Raw genomic sequence first — 22601 nt, forward strand, 5'->3', positions numbered from 1 at the left:
ATATATATACACATACACATATATGTTATATTGGTATTTTACTTACAATTTCACTAGGGTCACAGTGATCTATTGGTCTATGAGATGTATTTATGTCTCCTAAAACAATCACATGGCTGGAAAACAGAACATAAAAAAGCTTAACTCATTATCTATATACATTTGTAGAATTTAAAGAACAATTTTAAATAATTTCTCAAATGTGTGATGAATAAAATATTTCTCATCATCATCATTGCTGTCCAAGAATTGAGATTTTATCAGAATATATATAAATGTTATTAAATTAAAGCTATGTAACCATGAACACAGAAGCAGCTATTTTCTAATATACTGTTTTATTTGTACTAACTTACAATTCAATAAAATTGTAAACACCAGATAGTGTTTAGCCTCATTTTACATACAGCAAAACATGTGGCCCACTGCCAAAACTCAAAGACGTAATGATTTACTGGAAGAGCTGCGTTGTTCAAAATTAGCACAGTGCCTTAGAAAAACATCTGTGGCGAAACCAGGATACACCTGCATCTCTTGTAACGACAATGTTTTGCTCAGCCAGTGAAACATTATGAATTTCTCACCTTCCATCTTTCAGCACAGCTTCAGCTCGACTCTGAAGTAAGTTGTAGAACTGTAGTTTGAACCGCTTTCGCTCTGGCTTTTCTGGGTCAGCCCTCGGACAGTATACGTTAATAACAGTAAGGGTTTTCTCTTTATCCTGACATCTGTTGGGATAAAATAAAACTCAGTCAATAAAAGGCAAGCACAAAGTGGGATTCCCCCACTAACTGAGAAGAATTGAGAATTTTGAGGAGAGAAACATAAAAATTGCTGATTATTTGTTTTCAAGTGCCACATGTAAACAGATAAATATGCCATGCAGCACACTTAAAACAGGAGCCTTAACATATGATATTTCCTCTCACTTTATTTTGTGTTGTGTGATTACAGCACGGCCTTCATTGTCCAACAGCTGCAAATCCTCACTTGAAAACTCAGTATGGTCACCATAGCATCCAACAGCATCTTTGTGGTTGACCAGCAGACCTGTGAGGCCCTCCTCAGCAGCAAATGGAGTGGCCCTGTCCTTACAGTAGGTGGCAACACCTGTGCACAGCGGCAATGTGAGGTGAATTGGGTGTAATGCAGTTTTACGAGGAAATTTTTCAGTAAAGTATAAATGTGGCATTATATTTTAGAAGACTGCACTTTCTTGAATGTTGGCACTTAATATAACTGGATGATAATACACGAAAAAAAAAACAAACACTTTCAAGGCTCACAGACGCAAAATGAACTGTTATATAACTTTGTATTGAACCTGAGTAGCCACTGCGCCCTCGGCTGTAGCTGAAATAGGAGTTGTATCCGTCAACAATAGCAATCCTTTCATCTAGCAAGTCTCCTGTGGAGGAGAAAGTAGGGGTTAACGTTTTTATTTTCATACAGTTTCATTCTAACTGTGGCGCCTTGCACGATGACAGCTCCCGTGTGTTCAAACCAGCTATTGCTAATCACTTACGCGTCACTTTTGTCTCCTGAATACAAATAACATCTGCGTCCAGGGAATCAAGAGCCTTTTTTATGCCGCCTCTGAAGGCCCTAATGCCATTTATGTTCCAAGTAACGACTTTCATTTTGTAGCACTGCAACTGGCTGGAGCGGACACACCGCTCCAAACAGCCACAATAATGTGCACATCCGGAAGAAAAGCGGAAGGCAAGAACGGTACGACCGGAAGTGTTTTCACTCACTGATTTTTCTTTTTTTAATTAATTAATTAATTAACTTTTTTTTTTAATTTCAGGGTTTAATGTTTAACTCACACGCCCTGTTAGAAACAACTGGCCCAAACTAGCCATATAATAAAAAATAAGGTTCTTAGTGAGGTTGTATTGCCTCGTTGCTAAGCTAGAGGGGGTCCTCGTGCCTTGGCGGTTTCGGCGCGCGTTTGACACCCGACCTCGGGAGGAGAAACGGGTGGAGGAACTGGTGGGAGGAAGGGAAACTGCTGCTGCCGCCGCTGTTGGTATCCTTGGCTGTTGTTTCGTAATTAGCAACCGTTGCTTTTAAGAGAGACAGCTCCATTTGGACGTGCAAGGCTAACGTTTGCGAGCAGCCACCGAGTGCCATCTTTGGGATAAAGCCATAGGGTGAGTATGTAGGTAGGCTAATGATGGCTGTCCGGCTAATTAGCTTGCCTGATAGGATCCGGCTCTTGTTACAACAGTGTTCAAGCCCCGTTAGTTAGTTAATCGGTTAGACTGTTGGCGTCCGTTCGGTTAAGGCTATGTAGGAAGGTGAAATTGCAAAGCTAAGAAGCTATCTAGCTAGCGAAAGTCCGTTTCGCTATTTGCATCAGCGTTAGATTAAACCTGGTGCTGCTAGCTGTCTCTAGTTGTGTCATATTTCCACGTTACTCCACTGTGGTCTTTGACTACTGTCAATATGTGTTTTATCTGATTAATAGCCTCTTGCTTTTAAACATAGCGAATATTCTCAATTGCAAGCTCTTAGTGCATGTTCACGGAGAACCGGTTTCTTGGCGTAGAGGAAGCAGATGCTTGTTTCATGACTAACTCGCAGCTACATCCTTTGGCACGGGACGACCAGCGGCTGGTGTTTCCATCTTCGGTCAGACAAGAGGACACGAGTAAATCGTGGGAATCTGCCCCACCCAGGCCGGTCGAAGTAAACATATGTTGTTTCCGCGCTTTGGTCGTGTAGCAGCTGTTTCAAGTGTTTAGCAGTAATTTGCGTAGTGTGAAAGATGAAGACTGGTCGATGCTACTCTCATAGCATCAGCATCCTCTTGCATTTAAGTTTAAGCCTGTTTTTGTTAATTATGGGGATGTGAGGAAACCTCAGTAATCAATTTGTTTGTTTTAGGTCTAAATCATTTCTTAGACGGTGAAAAACGGTTTCTTGATTTATGTTTTTGCATATTTGTCAGACTTATATGTTTCAGATCAAACACATTTTAGTATTAGACCCCCCCCCCAAAAAAAAAAATCTGAGCAAATGTAAAGTGGAGTTCTTAAATGATGATTTAGCTTATTAAGGACCAATAGCTATGAAAAGCTATCCAAACCTATCTGTCCCTGTGTGAAAAAGTAATTGCCCCCTAAACCTAATAACTGGTTGTGCCACACTTAGCAGCAAGAACTGCAATAAGGCATTTGCAGTAACTGGCAATGAGTCTTTCACATCATTGTGGAGGGATTTTGGGTCATTCTTCTTTGCAGAAATTGTTTAATTCAGCTACAATGAGTAATTTTCAAGCATGAGTGGCCTGTTTAAGGTTATGCCAAAACATCTTAATCAGATTTAAGACTGGACTTTGGCCACTCAAAAACCTTCCCATACTTAAGTGGACTATTATGAACTAATGGTCAGATATTGTCCTTCAGAATTTTGTGGTAGTAAGCAGAATTCATGGTTCGATCAAATTGAAAAAGAACCATTGTGTTCTTTTTAGTCAGTGATGGGGTTTTTTTTTTTTTATCCTGGAACCCTCCTGTGGATGCCAGTTTTACCTAGCCTCTTTCTAATTGTCGAAAACTGCGCCCCCCCCTCCAGACCTGCTGTTCTTCAGATGTTGTTCTTGATGCACTCTTGGAGTAATTTTGGTAGGATGACCACTCCTGGGGGAAGGTTCACCAGATCTCTTTTCCTAATTCACTTTGTCAGACATGTTCTGTTCAAGTGATTATTTTATGTATTATTATTTTAATAATAATACATATGATTTACCAAAAGGGGCATTTTATTTTTATTGTGTTATCTTTCTTAGTATTAGAAACTGATGATCTGAAACATCAGGTGTGACAATCATGCAAAAAAAAAAATAAAAAATCAGAAAGCACTCTAGCTGATAATGCAGCCCTTTCAGCACTAGATCTTAATTTAATCTCTTAGATTTTTCTCCTGGTCTAAAGCTTTAGTAAAACTTTTATCCCATTAAACTAATCCCAAAGTTAAACCTTACAGTTTACTCCATTAGTGTCACACTACAATTTATGCAAAAACCTCTATCTCCAAGTATTTTATGTAACCATGTTCTTTGTCTTTTGCCGTAGTGGTGTGGCGTAATGAAAGCAGAGGAGTGAAGGAGGCAATTGTCTCAGTAAAACATTTGCAGACAAGCAGGAGACTAAGTAAGGATGCTGGAGGCGGGTGCAGACCCAGCAGGTGCAATGGGCGAGGGAGAAGAGGAAGCGGAAGCGGAGATGGGGAGCAGGGATTTGAAGGCTGAAGTGATGCGGCTGACTCTCGAGCTTCAAGAGGCCACAGAGGAAAAGCTACAGGCAGCCCGCTACGGTCTGGTGGTGCTGGAGGAAAGTGCTGCCCTCAAGATGAAACACACACAGCTGGAAGAAGAGCATGAATCTCTCAAACTGGAGCTACAACAGCTCAAAGAGGTAGGAGCACCTAAGGCATATGTTATTTTTTTAGATTGTTTATTTATATATTTGGGGTGGCTGTAGGTCAGGATGTAGAGCAGGTCACGTACTAATTGGAAGGTTGGTGGTTCGATCCTCATCTTCTCTAGTCTGCATGCCAAATATCCTTGGGCAAGATACTAACTCCAACTCGCTCTCTGATGCATTCATCAGAGTATGAATCTGTGTGAACGTTAGATAGAAAGCACTTACATAGGGAAAGCATAGAAAAAAGTGCTTGTGTGATTGGGAAAAGCACTAAAAAAACACCAGTCCATTTACCATATTTACCTTGTAAGCTTGTGATGAGGTCATCATTCCACTGGTTTCCAGGTAGTTTTCCTATATCACATACTTGCTGTGTGATCTTTTGTTTATATAATAAAATGTGCGCAATGAAATGCATTTCCCGTTGTAAGCTTTCACAGTAATGGTCTAATAATCAGAACTCTTGTATTTTGCAGGGTATTAAAATCATGAAACAATGGACACCATACAAAAATTGTATTTTATAATTATCAGGTTTAACGGGTTTACATTATTGGTAGGCATAATTTAAATGCCATCAACACCATAATTGCTGCTATTATATATAAGCACAATCTCTCTAAGTTTATTCATTTTATAGTTCATAGTTGAGGAGCTGCCTTGCGGTCTTGCAGTCCTATAAAGATACCATGGTTGAGGGTTTTTTTTTTGTTTTGTTTTTTACACGTGCCAGTGGACTATGTCATGAATTTGCCTGTTCATTCCGTCATTGTCTTTTTGTAGCTCTCACTTTCTGATAAAACAATAACAGCTCTGTTACAGTTGTGACCTAATATTATACTTTGAATGTCTTGTCTTGTGATCATGTTGAGTCAGGTTTGCCTCACATGTCATTTGATGTTGGCAGGAGAAGAGTGTTAACTGATTATGACGTTTTTGCATCCAGTTAGTCAGCATGTTGCTATTAACATATGTCAATTTGGATGTCTAAATTTAGCTGATTTTGATTCGTTATGTTAAAGCATTAAGGATTTAATATGGTCAGAGCAGGATATTCAAGATAAAAGATCAGGCCAATACAGCAAAGCTCTGATTATGTTTAAACCATGCCTTTCATAGATACATTGAAATAATGCATAGGCTTTTCATATTATAAACAATGCACTTTCCACCATTGTGGGGGGGGGGTGTTTAAGTAAATAACCATTGTATAGTAACACTGACTTGACCATATTTACTAGATCGTTTGAATCTCAATTTTAAAGGTACAAAAACTGTATTAGACTCCGTTTTCATATTGCCACTGAATTTCTGCTAAAATAACTGATTAATGCAGTGTTGTTTCCATACAGAAAACTGAAGAATAATTAGCACATTAAGAATGTTTTAACAAGTGTTTCCTAATGTAAATTTTGTCACAAATACTTATAGACCCACAAAGGTATTTGGTATTACTGGAACAGGTTTTTAAATACTGATTTATGTAAGAAATTTATCCTATAAAACTAAGTCCGGTCATGTGGGCAGATTTCTGATTTTGCAGTTATTCAATCTGCCTGTTCAAATTAAAAGGGGAGAAATAAAAAAAAAAAATCCTTCTTACGGGTAGTTACTGATATTAATCAATTTATCTGTAAGAATAACAGTAAAAGTGGTCAGCTGGGATGCTTTATAATGCCATATAAATTTAAGTGCTGTACTGTTTCTGATTTCAGCTATTTTTAAAATCAGTGTAAACCTCCTTTTTTATTTTTGGCTATTTACCCATTTAGGTTTTGGCAGGGTTGAGCTCCTGTGCTGGTCATTATGTAACCATATTATTAGTGATCATTTAGGCATGTTTAGTAGCTTGTTTGTTTCATTAAAACCCTTATGTGATCTTTCTTTCATTAGCACTTATTGGTGCATAGTGTGTGTCAAGGTCTGTGGTTGTGGCACGCTGTGAAAAAATGCATGTTATTGCTAGATAACTGTAATCTATTAGGGTCATAGTATAAGGCAAGACAAACAGAACTGCAAAAATGATGTGGAAATTGCTGTTAAGGTCCAAGGTTACAGAACCATATCAGCTATTTCCTCATTGCAGTCAGGTCTCAGGTGATTAATGTCCACTGAAAACTGACAGAGAAGTGCAATTTCCTCTCCTTTGTTTACATTGTTTACATTTCTTATCTTTATAATGATATGGGTCAAATGTTATTGTTTCCCCCCTTATGTGTAACACAATAGTGTGTCAAATAGTGTTTTAGAGCTGTCCTTATCAGTTTTTGTTTGTGTTAAGGCATTTGCAGATTCTGTGAGCAGCCAGAAACGTGCAGCTGCTGATGGAGAGTGCCGGGAGGAGAGCCTGCTACAGGAGACTGCCAGTAAAGAGGCTGCCATGGCAACGCGCATAGAGGAAGTTCAGACAGAGCTGAAGCAAGCACGCCTTGCTCTGGGCAATGCCCACGCAGAGATTGATAGACTTGGGGGGCTCTCCACCCAGCTGAAGAAGGTATGGTGTACTCATTCAGTACTCCCTCTTCTCGTGATAAATGCAAATAAAAATTAAATCCCTTTGGAGAAAATATTAGTTCTCTAGCCTAGAATTAACAGTATATGATATGTAATTGACAGTTAAGCATGTTAAGCTGTGCTTTGTACTGATTTTACTGTGGATTTTCTTCCACAGGAGTGTGAGTGTCTTGAGGCAGAGAAAGGCCACCTGAGGGATGAAATAAAGGAATATAAAGTGCGTGAGCTGCGCCAGTTGCAAGACAATGGGGAGCTAGAGGAAGAGAACATATCTCTGCAAAAGCAGGTGTCTGTGCTCAAGGAAAACCAGGTCAGTTGTCACCTTCCTTCACACAATCATTTTTGTATAACATTATATTTATTGATTTTATTATTGAAAGAATATGAAATAAATCGATAAACAACCCCCATCTCCACTCTATATGTCCTGAGTCCCATCTGCTGCATAAATTTGAAACATTTTTTTAAAAAATTGGCAAGGGGCAGGAAGGGGCTGACGAGGAGACATGGATGTGTGAAACAGTAGTGTTCAGAATTTCTAGGGCCAGAGAGCATGGTGACACAGAAAAGCAGGTTACCTTTGTTACAGAGTTTCTGAATTACCTGAAGTAGACTAGTGTGGTGGGGTAACTGCGAGGGTTTTAGCTAAACCTGATAATGCCCAAAGCCAGAGCTCGCTTGCTCTGCCCATCTCTCTCCTCTATCAATAACCCTAATCTCCAACCGTATGGAGAAATGAAGAGAAATAATTCAGTAAGGTTTTGTTCCTCCACCTTCACACATGAGGAGGAAGGTAAACAAATACACTATACCACACAACATGTTTGTTGTCAAAACTTCAAAGGACAGTAACAAAAAAGCTGCTGGTGAACAGACTGGACAGTCTAGTTGCCGGGTGAATAGTGTTGTTCTTTTCACCAAATGAAGCAGCTCCCACAGCAGAGGACATGCTATTCATCTCATAACTACCTGTGTTTTTCATTAGACAGTATATTCCCATAAAACCTGCTTCCACTGAAAGCCGAATACCAAAGCCAGTTTAACATTTGTAATGCAGTGTGATTGAAAGTGTGTAATTATAGCTGTGTGTTGCACCATGGCAACCATGTTTCAGTGTAACTATTTCATGTTTCTCAAGATATTTCGGGATGTTGTGTTTTTTATTTATTTTTTCACATTCTAGAGGACATTATGTGCTCTGAGAATTTAGATATTTTTGTTTTAATAATTTTATGTGAGAATATTTTGTAAATATAAGCACAGCTTTGGAAAATGCTCCATAGACACTGTACTTATATGTAAACTTTTCATGTTGGTTGTTGTATTAAGCAGTTATTCCAAGTCTGCTTGATGTGCATACACATCTCTGTCAGTACTAAATTTGGGAAAAATGTATGTGACCTGTGAGTTGACTTTGAAAGAAAATATTTTGTCATCTGTATCTCTATCTGTCTGGAATATAATTTTTAAATGAAACCACATTCATTTTCATTTGAGGGACACACTGGAAAATGAGAATCACATGAAGGGACAGATGGACATGCTTTGAGTCCAAAATTTATGTCTCATTTGGCCTTTTCACACATAATGTGGTCCACATAAAAGCTAGCCAATTATTAGTCTTACTATTGTAGTAAGCTACCATATAGCCAAATAAGTACCTTTTTTAACAGCCTGAACTTGAGAACTAGTGTTAGCTTGGATTTTAATAATTCATTTTAATTCAAACATTAGTGCAATGCTGCAAATTATGTTTTTTCTCAAGAGACATTTTATGTCTCTTGAGAAAGAGACACTGGCCTTTCTTTACACTTGGTAAAAGCATAAGCTGTCCAGTTTCTTGCTTTGGTTGAAATTGTCTGCCCTCAGTATAAACTTTTCTTTTTTTTTCTTTCATTTTGTTGCATTCTGTGTTAGCAAGCTTTTAACCTGCAGAGACCACAGCTACAGCCTGGCAGACCAGAATTTCTCAATAACCTAAAATGATATCCAATCCAGACTAAAAATTGTCCATGACTGTACAGATTTGGCCCTTTGATGTTAACACATGTACCCTAACTGATCTTTAGCCTGTCAATCATAGAAGGACAATTTCAATGTTATATTATAGCTATTTATAAGAAACATGCATTATTTTATGTGTACTTTATGTAAAGCTTAAGTTAGGCTTCTAAAAGCTACTGTGTTTCTAGCAAGAGCCCAGCAAACATTGTTATTAGAATTCCTAAATGGATACATTTTTATCCACTTTATTTTGACTGTTCATTTATGCTATAGCAATAATAAAATTATTGGTTTGGGTGACTATGAAGTCAAACAGCGTAGTTTTCATTTGCCTACTGAAGCTGTCTGGTTGTGAGTGTAACTTTGCTAAATGCAGTGATAAGTGTATTTGCATGTTAGGGATACAATTACCATTCATACTAAATGAGCTGAATAAAGTAACAAAAAGTCTTCTTGTCTTATTTCAGGTTGAGTTTGAATCAATTAAGCTGGAGCTGACCCAGAAGAACGAGGAGCAGGAGGAGCTGCGAGGACAGCTGGAGGAAGCTGGAAGACTAAGGGAGATTGCAGAGAGGCAGCTGGATGAGGCCCTTGAAGCACTGAAGGAGGAAAGGGAGCAGAAAAACAGTCTGCGGCGAGAGCTCTCTGCCTTGACCCTTAACCCCTTTGATTCTGTGGGGAACCTGGAGCTCCACTTGGAGCAGCTGGATGACAGCCAGGAAGAGGGCCAGGGTGGAGAGGGTGAAGGGGAGGATGGGGATGAGAATCAGGACAGCGGTTTTAATAACGGTCCTGGATCTTCTTCCAGTTCTGCTAACCCTCCTCACTTGGGTGGCTCCAAAAGTAACGGCCTCATCCATCGCTACTCCACCCCACGCCACAGTGATGTACTTCGTGCTCCTGCTTCTGGACTGGTCGCAGACCTGCTGAGTGAGCTACACTTTTCAGACAGTCAGAAACTAAAGCAGCAGCTCCTACAGGTGAGCAACAGAAAAACACTTACCTTTTTTTCAAATGCTTCTTTGTGGTATCCCACCGAGGGCAAATGATTAAAAGGAACTAAAAAAAGCAACTTCAATCCTACATGTTATTAAGAGAATGAAGTCGTTTTATGGATTGTGTACAGAGATAACGAGAATTTGCAAACGTTTGGGTATAGAAGTATCATTAGTTTAGTGTGGTAATTCTATAGCCATCACAGTCAGTTTCAAATATCACTAAAAGTAGAAATAGGGTTTAGGGTATCATTGTTTCTCAGATGCTTGGGTGCCTATTAATAGTCTTAACAGAGTTAAGAAAAATAACACAATAAGTTGATAATTACTTAAGCATTTACCCTATGTTGCTTTCTTATGACCTCTTATATATGAATTTAAAAGCCTTTAAAAGGTTTAGACGGTTAATTTACTCTAGATATGTAAAATAGAAAGCTGTTATCTGGCTTGGCTAAGTAAGGAGGATATACAATTTAGTCTGTGTGCTAAGCTGTTAGCAGGGCTCTCTGCCACTTCCTGCTCTAGACCACATCCGTTTTGTGATGGAGGAGGAGCATTAATATATATTGTGTATTCCATCAAGCACTTTCTCCAGCTCCCACCTGATAAAGCTTCATAAACCAAAGGGTACTTCAGGAAATGAAGAATGTCTTGAGCTGTCATTGCTCTCTATGTAATGTAAATATATTATTCATGGTGCACTTAAATCAAGAGGCTGGGTTTGAAAGTTCCTACTGAACAGATGTCGCTATTTGACATTAAAAATTTATAATGAGTAAAGGTGGTGGGGGAGAAATGTGTGTCACAGACATTTATAACCTCCCTTTTTGTTTTGAAATTAATCAACATTCAGTATTGTTCTTGTTCTGTGAACTGATGTTGATAATTACATTACAATTCTCATGTTATGTTTGTGTGTACATCCAGGCAGAGCGAGAGAAGTCCAGCTTGACTAGCAAGGTGGAGGAACTGCAGATGCAGCTGGTAATGTCCAGACAGGCACTCAGTCAGCAAGAAGACAAGGTTGGCTCTCTCACCCAGCAGCTGGAAGCTGTGCAGAGTAGTCGACAACAAAGCCAAGAGGTGGATGACAAAGGAGATAATGAGACAGAAAAAGATGGTGGCAATGCTGTATTTGACTATGAGGTAGACACCAAGAGCAAGGAGGTGCTGGAAGCGCGTATGCGCGCGGCTAGCGAAGAGCTTCTAAAGCTGCGAGATGAACTGTCTCAGGCAGGAACACGTTATAACACCCTGGAGCAGAGATACAAGCAAGAGAAGGAGCGTTGGAGGGCTGAGGCCCAGGAGCTGGCTGACAAAATCCGTCAGTGTATCAAGTCCAGCAAGCAAGATCAAGAGCGCATCAGTGAGCTGGAGAAGGAGATTGGAGCAACACGGAAAGTGGCAAGTGATTCTGAAGGGCACTTAAGTGTTGCTCAGGAAGAGCTGCTGGCCTTCTCTGAGGAGCTGTCCAACCTGTATCACCACATCTGTGTATGCAACAACCTTACTCCCAAACGGGTCACCCTGGACTATTATCGTGATGGTGCCAGGTCAGGAGGCAGCGCCAGAAGATCACACCTCTATTCCCAGCACAGCGTCCAAAAGAAGACTCGAGCCAATGACATGTTCATTTCGAAAGCTGCAGCGTTGCAGTTTATGGGAGAAGTTGACAGTGCTGTAACCAGTGGAGACTCTCCTACCTGCCCTGGATCCCCCACCCTAGATTTCAGGGACCCTTCCAATGTTCGCAACTTAGTAGCAGTCATCCGCTGCCAGATAAAACATCTTCGGGTAAGACAAAAAGTGTAGTTCTTGTGACATTTATTAATGTAGTACTCCAACACTACTTAGTTCTTTGTGAACTAAAAGTTGTAACCAGTGCAAATTCTCAAACTTTTTTGCTGTAACCCTAATGCTGGAAAAACAAACTTTTATTCTGGGTAAAATCCTTAACTCCTTTACAAATGTTTCACTGAACCTAATAATCTGCTCAGCCTGTTAACAGAGTTCAGTTGCTCCCATGTCTGCACAAATCCAGTGCCTGGCATGGGCTACAGTGACACGTGTGTGCGTGGACGTGAATGTAGCAGCTTATCAGGGGTCAGAGTAGAACTGTAACCTCCATTACACCGAAAGAAAAGACAGGGTGGTAACAAGTTTATTAACTAGAGAAGTGCATATTCTCAAACAAAAAATAAATCCTCTTTTACATGTTTGAAGATTTATTCCTGCCACTTCAGTGCTATTGTTAAGAAATGTGATCATTTCGTGATAAACGACTTTTTTTTTTTTATCATCAAAATGTTGTTCCCGTTATATAAGAAATGTTATTTGCCAGACTAACTGTGCTAACCCTTATAAATATCTGTCTCTGTTCTCTCAGGTGGCAGTGGACCTTTGTCGTCAGAGGGGTGCAGTGCCCTACTCAGGGCTAAGCAGCAGTGGAGAGGCAGAGCGGGACAATGAAAACCTCTTGGAGGAAGTGTTAAAACTCAAGTCTCTTCTGAGTACCAAGAGAGAACAGATTGCTACCCTCAGGACTGTTCTCAAGGCTAACAAACAGGTAGGTCACAGTAAGCAAGTATCTGTGTTGTAATGTTTGTCTTTATCTTCAGTGAAGGGAAGTATAGTGTTAGTTAAGAAGGAGCTGAAGTTGTGAGTGTATCGGCTGTTTGGCACCAGCCCTTTGCTACAGTCTTTACAATTACTGCCCCATTCATATATATGTAGATGGTGTTATGTCACCAGTCATGTTTATTCTCATGTACAGCATTGACATAACTTCCACACTTACCACTGTTACTCTGACAAACCTGTTTTTACAAACACCATGCCAAATATTGAAAAACTATTTGTCTTTAAATCTACACAAATGCCATTTGTATAAGCATTTTCTTTCTGTTTTTTCGCCTTCATCTCATCCTCCCTGTGTATGTCAGGTTGTTGATACATGTTAAAAGAAATAATTTAAATAATTTATTTGTTTAACAGAGGAAAAACTCATTTAGCAGGATTGTCACCACTGACAGTTATACTAACCTCACCTGTAATGCACCTTGATATACACCGTAGCTCATTCACTGTCCGAAACAAGTCGTATGTCCCATTTATGAATAAGTAATGGCCCCTATCAGTTAGTACCTATTCGGGTTGATTGTCACGGCTTGATGCAGTTTTTAGGGTTTTCCATTAGGTCATAGTAAGTGTTTCCAGGGACTTTTTTTTACTATCTACTTGGCTGGGGTTCCAAGCGATCCGAGTCATTTCTAAAATGTGACGTCAACAGACTGCATGCCACCAATTTGTTAGTCAGTGGCATGACAGGACGTTGGCTATGTTGGTATAATGACCCCACACATATTAGGTGGTACTCGAAAACAAATCAAGCCAAGTTGAGCCGATCCAAGTAAGTACTAAAGGAAAAAGGGCTTAAAGGTCTCTTGGAATGTGCCTTGTTTAGAATTGAGGCCAACTAATGTCATTTGATCTTTAATTCTTTTGTGTCTAAGGTCAGTGTTTGTAGTTTTGCTGCTTGACATTAAAATCAAGCTTTCCTATACTTTCCCACTTTCACTCATAGAAGGCAGGCTTCATTGTTTTTGTTTTGTTATATGAACATAATTTTGAGAATAGCTACCTTGGTTTACACAGATTGTCTGAAAATTAACCTTGCTAATATTTAACCATTAGTCTGTGTTAGATATAAGTTATAAGATAAAAGAGTTGTCATCTCTTGTTAGGGTTAATTTATGGTACAACTAGTTATGTGTCTGAGAGTTGCTTTCGCCACAAGCAAGAGAAGTGTGAGAGGACAAAAAATTTGTGATCAACAAATTCAGCTCAAGAATCAGAGACAGTGGCTGCAGTGGACACATTTTTTTATTTTTTTTATATTTTTTTTAACACTTTGTTTTGCTTCAACTCTTTATATTTTATAAATTCACTTAGTTGTTTCTGACACTGCCCCCTGGTGACAGTAAAGAGTTACGACATGTAGGGCTTGGTCTGCACAGCTGTCCTAATGCTGTGTTCTGTTTATCTCAGAAGTCAGACATCAAAGCTGGGGATGACGTAACTCCTTAGTCAAGTGTGTTCCAGTAATACTCGGTGTTTCTCATTGCTTTGCTGAATTTGTTTTGCTTCTTAGCAAGATCGAGTCATTCATGCATCACTAACTTTTTTTTTTTCTTTGCGCTGTGCTGTGTCAGAGCTATGCATATGGCTTCATTAGCAAGTCGTAAATACACAGCAGTGACAGAACAAATTGCAAGATATACAATTTTACCTTTTAACTTTACATTTATTGCTGTCATCTTGGATTGTTCAGTCAAGCTTGGTGGGGATGCTCAGACTTTGAAAAATTGTGACTGGGAACTCAGGAATTCAGATTTCTGACTTCAACTGGAATGCAATTATACGTTATGTGCAGGATCACCATAGAAGTATGTTGGAGCCCTTAATAGGCCTCTAGTCAACCAATGAAAATCTTGAGTGAAATTTTATCTGCTTTTCAACAAATCCTTAGATTAACTAAAACTGGCCACAGTCCACTGAGTGCATTCTGCTTAGCCTTATTATAATAAGCAGGGATTGGTACTGGAGACTGGCAGTAAATCCCAATAACAGTACCAGACACACCATCACTTAAGTATCAGTAAGCAGCCAGACAAGCATTGCTGCTATCATTGATTATGCAAAATAAATTCATTCTAACACACCGTTTTCTTATTATGACAAAGCTGCTGGTTTTGTGTTTACTGTCACCAGCAACTTCAAAGTTGCTGGTGACAGTAAACATGACACTTAAAGTAAAAGTTCGCTGTGAAAAGATTTCAGTGTTGAGTTGATTGCTGAGCTTTGATGTGCAAGCTGCTTTTTGCAAAGTTCATGCGCAGTATTTTTATCCTCGTTTATAATAACACACAGCCGCAGTAACTATTGCTTTTACTTTTGTCTGTTACTTTGGTGCCAACTCCAAGTAAATTTAAAGCAAACATAACATTAAAAAATGTTTGACATAGCACTTCCCGTTAGGTTGAGTAAGTAAAAAAGTTGGGAAAACAATTGCTATTCACAGATACAGCCAACAATAATAAAATAATCCTGTAACTATATTGATGTTGTGCATTTCCCCACATAAAAGTACTTCAGGAAATTGTCTGCTCACTGAGAATTAGGTCAAGTGAGAGAGCATGTTGCTGAAAGCACTGACCAGTCCAACTGGAGACGCCAAATGTGCTTGTTATATAACTCACTTTGCAGGAGTATTATCCATCCATAATCTCACATAAGCAGTATGGGTGACCTGTCTCATCAATGTCTTGTCTAGACAGTCCCCTGGACCCACATGATTGTGCACCTTGAGTACATCAGCCTCTCCTCTGATGTGACATAGCACAAAGGGAAGAGGGAAAGAGAGTTCAACCTCTCCTCTGATGTGCTATGTTCAGCATTGCATGACCTGTTTCTGTCATTACCTGAACAGTCAGTCCTGTATACACACACGCACACTTAAGGTAATCTGTTTGATGGGCCAGTGGTCACTGACAATAGTTTCCCTTCTCAAGTCTGTTGACGTTAGCTGTCCACTGGTGCCTCTGATGTAATCAAACCATTTACACATGAGATTGTTACACTGATATTTGTATTTGGAGAACAGATAAGTAAAAAGCGATCCCATTAGTGGGGCAAACGTGATTTAGAACAAACTATTTGCTTAAGATACAGCGTGTTTAAACTATAGAGTCATATTGTTGATTTTGTGCCTTCTTCATAATAGTGATTTTTCTTTTCATTGATCTTTAAAACTCTGACCGAGATTGCTGTTTAACAGGAAATTTTGTAGTCACATAGGACAGGAACAGTTGAGCTGTCACTGAAGCTACTCAAATCTAAGGAATTTGACCCTAAATTCTTGGCCGGCATTTATTATCGCATGCAAGTGTCTCCAGAGAATTCCTAGTTTTGAAAGAAGTGCAAAATTTTAAATAATGTGTTTTCATACCAGCAACAGATCATAATGTGTTTTTAAAACCCCATTTTGATAGTAAATGATATTTTTGTTATTGCAGACTGCAGAGTTGGCCTTATCCAATTTGAAAACAAAGTATGAGACGGAGAAGAGTATGGTGTCAGAGACCATGATGAAGCTCCGAAATGAGCTCAAAGCCCTGAAGGAGGACGCTGCCACCTTCTCTTCTCTTCGAGTCATGTTCGCCAGCCGGTAAGCTTTCATTTCATGTGATTTGAAGCAAAACATATTACTGACTCAGGGAGGACAAATATAACACAATCATATATTTAATAAAGTTAGAAGAAACAAACATTAAAAAAAACTGCTTTAAAATGTCTTAAAACTGGATTGTATTTGGCTCTGTACTAGTGGTTTTAAGGCTTATTAGTTGTGCTCTTGCTAAGGTACAGCTTTTGCTTTCACTCGTGTAATGAGCTTACCATGATTATTAGACCTATGGGCAATCCACTAGTTCACGTGAAGATTACAAACCACATGCTTTGCCCTGTGCTGATGGGTGATCAAGCAAGGTCACCTTTAAGAAAGACTTTTAACGTTTGTAGGACATGGGTTTGACTATAAACACCACCATGCTATCAAGGGGAAGATGTTAAGAGTTAAACATACAGATCATAACACTTGACTCACTAACCTCTTCTTTGCGGTGTTTTTATTTGGGATTTGTATGAGTGCACTAATGATTATTTTTCTGTTTTTGGTGATTGTGTTATGTGTTGCCAAAGTGCCCTGAGAAGGTTCTTGGCCGTGTATTAGACCGTCTAGGCCCTTTCCAGACAGTTGTTATCCCTAAGAAGGATTGAAGAAGAGCCAGTAATGAAGGGCTGCTACTGTCTGTTCCAATAGGATAGAGATTACAGCTTTATAAAAAGATATTTGCTTAGAATCAGGTTCAGTGGAGCCATCATGTGGATAGCTAGTATGAGTGCATCTCTACAACATATGAAAATAAGGGTGTATTACTCATTTTAAACATATTTTTACTTACATTTTCACATTTTCCAGTTAGCATCGTTCACGGTTGCCAGTGAATGAATGAATTGAAGCTTTTCCAACATTATTTATCTCAGTTTGATATCAATGTTAATTTATTTATTTTAACTACAAAAAATAATCCGTGGGAAAAAAGTTTTGCTTTTGTAACTTGTGATAGCTTGTGATATTTTTAATGATTTGTTAGCTTGTAAAATTAACCAATAATAACAATAATCTTCAGTTGCAATCCCTGCTGGTGTTTGATGTTTGCATTTAACACACTATAAGTCGTGTGAAGCATGTATTTCTATGCCTCTGTCTTTATTTCTTGCTGCATGTTGCATCTCTCAGGTGTGATCAGTATGTGACCCAGCTGGATGAGATGCAGAGGCAGCTAGCTGCTGCTGAGGATGAGAAGAAGACACTGAATTCTCTTCTGCGTATGGCCATCCAGCAGAAGCTGGCTCTTACTCAACGTTTGGAGGACCTGGAGGCCCCTATGTCTCCACACAGCTTAAACAGCAGCCCCCGTCGCTCTCGGGCCAAAGAGCTTGCTACCAAGTCAGGCCGTGTCCCTCGGAGCCCCAGAAGCAGTCCCGCCCGGCCTCCGTTGAGGAGCAGTCCACGGTCTAGCCCCGTTCCTGCTACTCACCACCTGCGATCTCTAACTAGAAGCCTCCACACAAGCCCTGTAAGAACCCCTCTTTCTCTTTATCCTGACAACTCCAGCCAAACCAGCAGCCGCTCACGCGGAAGCAAGTGTCTCCAAAGAGATGCCACCTTTATTAGAAGTCATAGTGTCAGTGATGTTTGTAACACAGAGTTGAATCGTGGTTTTTCCCTGACCTATAAAGGCTCCACCAGTTCTGTGAACAGTGATTTAAGCTCTAAAATGTATCCTGTAAGTGAATCAAAAAAGGGAGCATCAGTCCGGAGAGCTTCTGTCCCTTTACGTCAGGACACTTTCATCACAACTCGCGTTGTACCTGCCTCTTCTGCCAGACTGAAGTCTTCTTTGTTTTCTTCTTCTATAGATAAACTAACCTCTTCTAAAACGGTGTGTGTGTATGCTAACACCAGTGAAGCATGGGGTGAAAGCCAACAAAATCATGCTCTAAACCCTAAATCAGATGTTTCTGTGAGGAGAAAGCAGTCAGGTCGCAGGTCTAATTCTGTACAAGCAGCAGCAGCATGCCATAACACGTATCTGTCAGACTCTGCACAGTTCAATTCAAGTCCGTCAAGGGCCCAGGCAGTCACATCACACTCTGTTAACAATTCAGCAAGTAGAACCAGGATGACCGGAATCTGTAGAGAGTCTAGACAAAGATCATTTACATCTACAAGTAGAAACACAGAGGAGTTGCACACTAATGCCAGTAAGAGCTCTGGTAATAAAGCTACATCTTCTAGGGCTCGGAGCTCACACTCTAAATCATCAAGGAGACAATAAAAAAATAAACATAAATTAGCCAGCAGATCTAAGCTATCGAACTGGTTTACACACTATATTGACAAAAGTATTGGACCCACACTGAATTCAGGTGTTTTCAGTCCCATTGCCACAGGAGTGTAAATTCCAGCCCAACCATGCAGTCTGCCTTTTCAAACATTTGAGAAACTGTGATGAGTTGCTACTGTTGGAACAAGTGAGTTCATGGAATTTCCTTTCTCCTAAATATTCCACAATTAGCTGTAAGTGGTATTTTTGCAAAGTGGAAGTTTTTAGGAACCAAAGCAACTCAATCACAAAGTGGTTGACCACGTAAATGTGGTGTCACTGAGTGCTGAGCAACACAGCATACAAAAGTCACCAATGCTCTGTTGACTCAGTAACTGACGAGCTCCAAACCTCTTCTGGCATTAACCTCAGCAAAATAACTGTGTACTGGGATCATCATGCCAATGGTTTCCATTACTGAGCAGCTCCTGTAAGTCCAGTGTGTGCAGGGCCCAGTTCTTTTGTCCATATAGTGTTTCTCTATAACAAGTTTTAAATAAGAGACTAATAAACTATCTTTGATATCAATGAAATGGTAAATGGCCTGTATTTATATAGCGCTTTACTAGTCCCTAAGGACCCCAAAGCGCTTTACATATCCAGTCATCCACCCATTCACACACACATTCGGCAAGCTACATTGTAGCCACAGCCACCCTGGGGCGCACTGACAGTGCTAGTAATGAACTAGAGGGCACTGAAAGAACACATGCTTCAACGTTAGCAGTTTTTAAAAAGGCTTTTCCAAAATTGAAAGCGTACTTCCAGTGCCAAGACTCAATCTTCATATTTCCTAACATGTGAATTGTTATGCTGTTTGCATAACAGACCAAACAAACAACTTTGATCAAATACCTTCTCAGTGCTTGCTTTTATCTTGAACAATCTTGTTTTTGCACAGCTTTAGTTTAGGGTTAGTGTTTAGTTTGGTTAAGATTTTTGCTTATTTTAACTGATCACCCCTAAATTGCTAACCTTTTGTGCTCTGTGTTGTATTGATCTGTTTATCCTTATAATTTACCCTTACCATTTTCCACTAAACTTTTTAAAGTTCTTAAGTCAAACTAAATATTTTTTTCCTTTTTGTCTCTGTCTCACCTTGTCTTTGTAGCGCTGAAACACTCCTCCCATTACTCCAAAACCCTTCTTCTCCATAAGGACCTGTCTTCATGTTGACTCCTTGGCTCCCTCCTCCTTCCCTGACCTGAGACATCCTGTCCATCCCAGATATGATGCTACATTCCCCACTCTACCTACCAGAACCATGGGCTGGGAAAAAAAAGTATTAAAAAAAAACAAAATAAAAAAAAAAGTCTCATCCCACCCTTTTGGTCTTCTCTGCTTGGAGTGGAGAAGCCTGCATGCAGCCCGAAGAAGGATGAAGAGACAAATGTGCTGCTCATTTCTTTGTGAAGTCATTACCTGTGTTGTCCAAAGTGGTTCCAACTTCCATCTGGTCCTGTTCAAGGCTTTGTGTTGTTCTGAACCATTGGCAGTATTTATTTCAGAGACTCTCCTTGTACAATATTTACTGTCCTCAGACTTTGATTCAAGGCTATGATCTGTTCTCTGAAGGCTCTATGTCTTACATTCTTGCCTTTAGTCTGGCTTGATGTATCAGGCCCATCTGGCGTCTTTAGTGTTGGTAAACCATTAGATGATCTGTGGTAGCTCTCCCAGGTAGTTTTTTATAGAACACTGCAGCCTTACCAATAGTCTTACCTTAAAAGTAGAGCTTATTGTTGTCTTGAGATTCTTCCTTTTACTGGTGGTGCAGTTACATGCTCTTTCTATTACGCCATTTCTGGTTCTTAGATTTCAGGCACACCCTTTAAAGAGAGGTCAGTAAACATGACATTTCATATGGAAAATATCAGCCATACATTCATCACCTCAGTTCAGACACTGAGTGGTGAGATGCATGATTTGGGAAATCTGTAATGTGCATCTTCGCAAACTATGCAGACCAAGTCAGGACAGTGCCTGTATACAATCTACTGTTTAAGGCTTTGGGCTTTGAAACCTAGCCTCATTTTCCGTTACCAATGGCTGGCTGCAGCTATTTTACAACAGCTATTTGCATCTCTTAATATAAGAAGATTTTGGAAGTCACTGTCTTACATCATTAGAACAAAGTGACCTGGTTTCCCCTAAACCTTTTAGTAAAATCCTCCATTGTCATTTCTCTTCATTACTGTGACAACATTTTCCATTCGATATCTGCTTTCTCTTTGCTCCTTTGAACAGCTAATCAACAATATTCGTGTTTTGTATTTCATAGCATAATGTCATCATGCTTTTTGTGCCACCAAAATAAATGAATAGTAATAACCTAGTATCATCCACAGCAAGCAGACTGCTTCTCTACAGCATGTGTTGTTTTCAGTTTGAAATGCTAATACCAGGTATTGCTGGGGTTGCTGCTTATAGAAAGTAGAAATAAATACTGATACCCAATCATTTAAAAAGCATTACATTGAAGTTTGCATCTATTTGCACATTATGGCTTAGAATCAAGAATAAAATCTGAAAAAGCTGCTTCATTTAAAGTGTGTGGGAACTCAGACATGACACTGCTTTGCTAAAGGTTTGCAATGAAGAATAGCATGTAAATGTACATGTGTCACTTGATACCTCTAAAGGGACTGCTTAAAGAGCAGTATGATGTATGGACTTTGACTTGAAGACAGCATTGCACAGGTTGACATTGGCACTGTAACCTCACCTTTTTTTCACTGAAGGCAACTTACAATGTATTAAACTGACTTAACACGACCAATCGTGGTCCTTTCAATTGCATTTGGGAAAAGCTGTTTGAAAACGGAGAAATTAATACTAGAAAATGTTGACACTTACTAAAACTCAACTTTCCTCTTTACTAGAAGAAGCTGCATCCTGCTGATGAGGTTTTATTTTTGGTTAGCTGGTGTTTTCTTTTGGTTTTTTGTGCCTTGATTTTGGTCTTGTCTGCTGTTTCAGAAAGTATCACATTTTCTAAATAGAGGCTAAAGTTCAACACTGTAGTTGTATTTTTTTTTAATGTTTTAATTATTTTAAATAAACTCACTGAGCAGTGTTGGCACTGAAAAAAGTGATATCTCATTTTGGTAAAATATTTTCACTTTTTAGCTGGCATGCCTTGTATTTATTAATCATGTTACCTCATTAAGGATTAAGTAATAACTTAAATGAATCAAAATTAGCTGATTGATATTTTAGACAACTGTTACAACTACTGAACTTTCTTTTAATATTCTGAATACATTTGGACCTAATGTATCAAAGATTGTAGACTGCCGGGGTAGCTCCTCCATTTATTTATTGAAGTTAAGTCCACACACTCTGGCTAAAAAGTGAAAATACTTTAACATAATGTCATTTTCACACTGAAGGTTGTACATTGATTTAAGTCACTCTGTGCAGATGTGTGTATAATTTAATTGCCACTCTTGTATAATATTTTAACTGTATTTATGTGGTCTGCATTCTGTGTAAATTGTTGACAAGCACACACTCCACATAACACATTTGAGGTCCTCAACTTTTTATGTGTATGCAAAGTTGACCTTTCATTGACCTTCTATCCACTTTTGTCATGAAGAATAAAAACAAGCCAACACCGTATAGTGCTCGTGGTTTTGAGTGAGTGACTTTGGTATTTTTCTTATACTACACTTATGGGGAAAAGGAGTACACCCCATAATTCAATAGTTTGTAGTTGAATTGTAAATTGACACTACCATGTCATGGTATGAGATGTTTGTGCTGATATGTGATGCTGGGCATTGTGGGCAGATGTCTCCATTTTGGTGTCCATCTACAGTAGATTGCTCCAAAAGTCTTGTTTTTTTCAGATGTAACTTTACAAACCTAACCCATACTGCTTTGTTCTAATTAGAGAGAAGATGCATTCTTTTGGCAGTCCTTCCAAACAAGTCATACCTGTTCAGTCTTTCCCTAATTAAGCTGTCATGCAGTAAGTCGTTGCTAACACTCTGTGGGGTCAAAGCTGTCGCTCTTGGGGGTTTTCTTTCTTTCTTTCAATTCAAGTCTTTCAATTCCTATGGAAACAGGAGCATGCCCCACAGAGCTTTTCACAGGACTTTCCATAGTCTTGTAAAAGTGTTCTTTTTCACATGCCTGCA

The 22601-nt window shown here is 39.3% G+C and overlaps 2 protein-coding genes across 2 annotated transcripts in view; one reads left to right on the top strand and one right to left on the bottom strand.

Annotated features, from left to right (window-relative positions):
* Positions 1-1766, bottom strand: part of apex2 (APEX nuclease (apurinic/apyrimidinic endonuclease) 2) — a 4487-nt gene extending 2721 nt beyond the window's left edge. Inside the window, exons 1-5 of the mRNA XM_005731654.2 lie at positions 1526-1766; positions 1325-1408; positions 930-1110; positions 585-728; positions 47-116 (exon numbers count right to left, since the gene is read on the bottom strand). Coding sequence (XP_005731711.1) covers positions 47-116; positions 585-728; positions 930-1110; positions 1325-1408; positions 1526-1640 — 594 coding nt within the window. The 5' untranslated portion in view covers positions 1641-1766. The remainder of the gene's footprint in view (positions 1-46; positions 117-584; positions 729-929; positions 1111-1324; positions 1409-1525) is intronic.
* Positions 1767-1831: 65 nt separating this feature from the next.
* LOC102206461 (protein bicaudal D homolog 2) lies at positions 1832-22080 on the top strand. The gene is made up of 10 exons (XM_005731655.1): positions 1832-2156; positions 4083-4424; positions 6715-6927; positions 7105-7257; positions 9419-9931; positions 10874-11740; positions 12333-12512; positions 16021-16172; positions 17307-17646; positions 19568-22080. The coding sequence occupies exons 2-10, from the start codon at positions 4167-4169 to the stop codon at positions 19571-19573; spliced, it is 2682 nt and encodes an 893-aa protein (XP_005731712.1). The 5' UTR covers positions 1832-2156; positions 4083-4166; the 3' UTR covers positions 19574-22080.
* Positions 22081-22601: the final 521 nt, after the last annotated feature.

This window comes from Pundamilia nyererei, unplaced genomic scaffold (assembly GCF_000239375.1).
Source record: "Pundamilia nyererei isolate P.nyererei 1_Seehausen unplaced genomic scaffold, PunNye1.0 scaffold00044, whole genome shotgun sequence".
NCBI classification, from domain to species: Eukaryota; Metazoa; Chordata; class Actinopteri; order Cichliformes; family Cichlidae; genus Pundamilia; species Pundamilia nyererei.

Excerpts from the sequence above, each read along its gene's own strand:
- LOC102206461 (XM_005731655.1), top strand. The coding sequence starts at position 4,167 with ATGCTGGAGGCGGGTGCAGACCCAGCAGGTGCAATGGGCGAGGGAGAA. Across the intron at positions 6,928-7,104 it reads TCTCCACCCAGCTGAAGAAG|GAGTGTGAGTGTCTTGAGGC; the intron begins GTATGGTGTACT and ends TTTCTTCCACAG. Across the intron at positions 11,741-12,332 it reads GCCAGATAAAACATCTTCGG|GTGGCAGTGGACCTTTGTCG; the intron begins GTAAGACAAAAA and ends CTGTTCTCTCAG.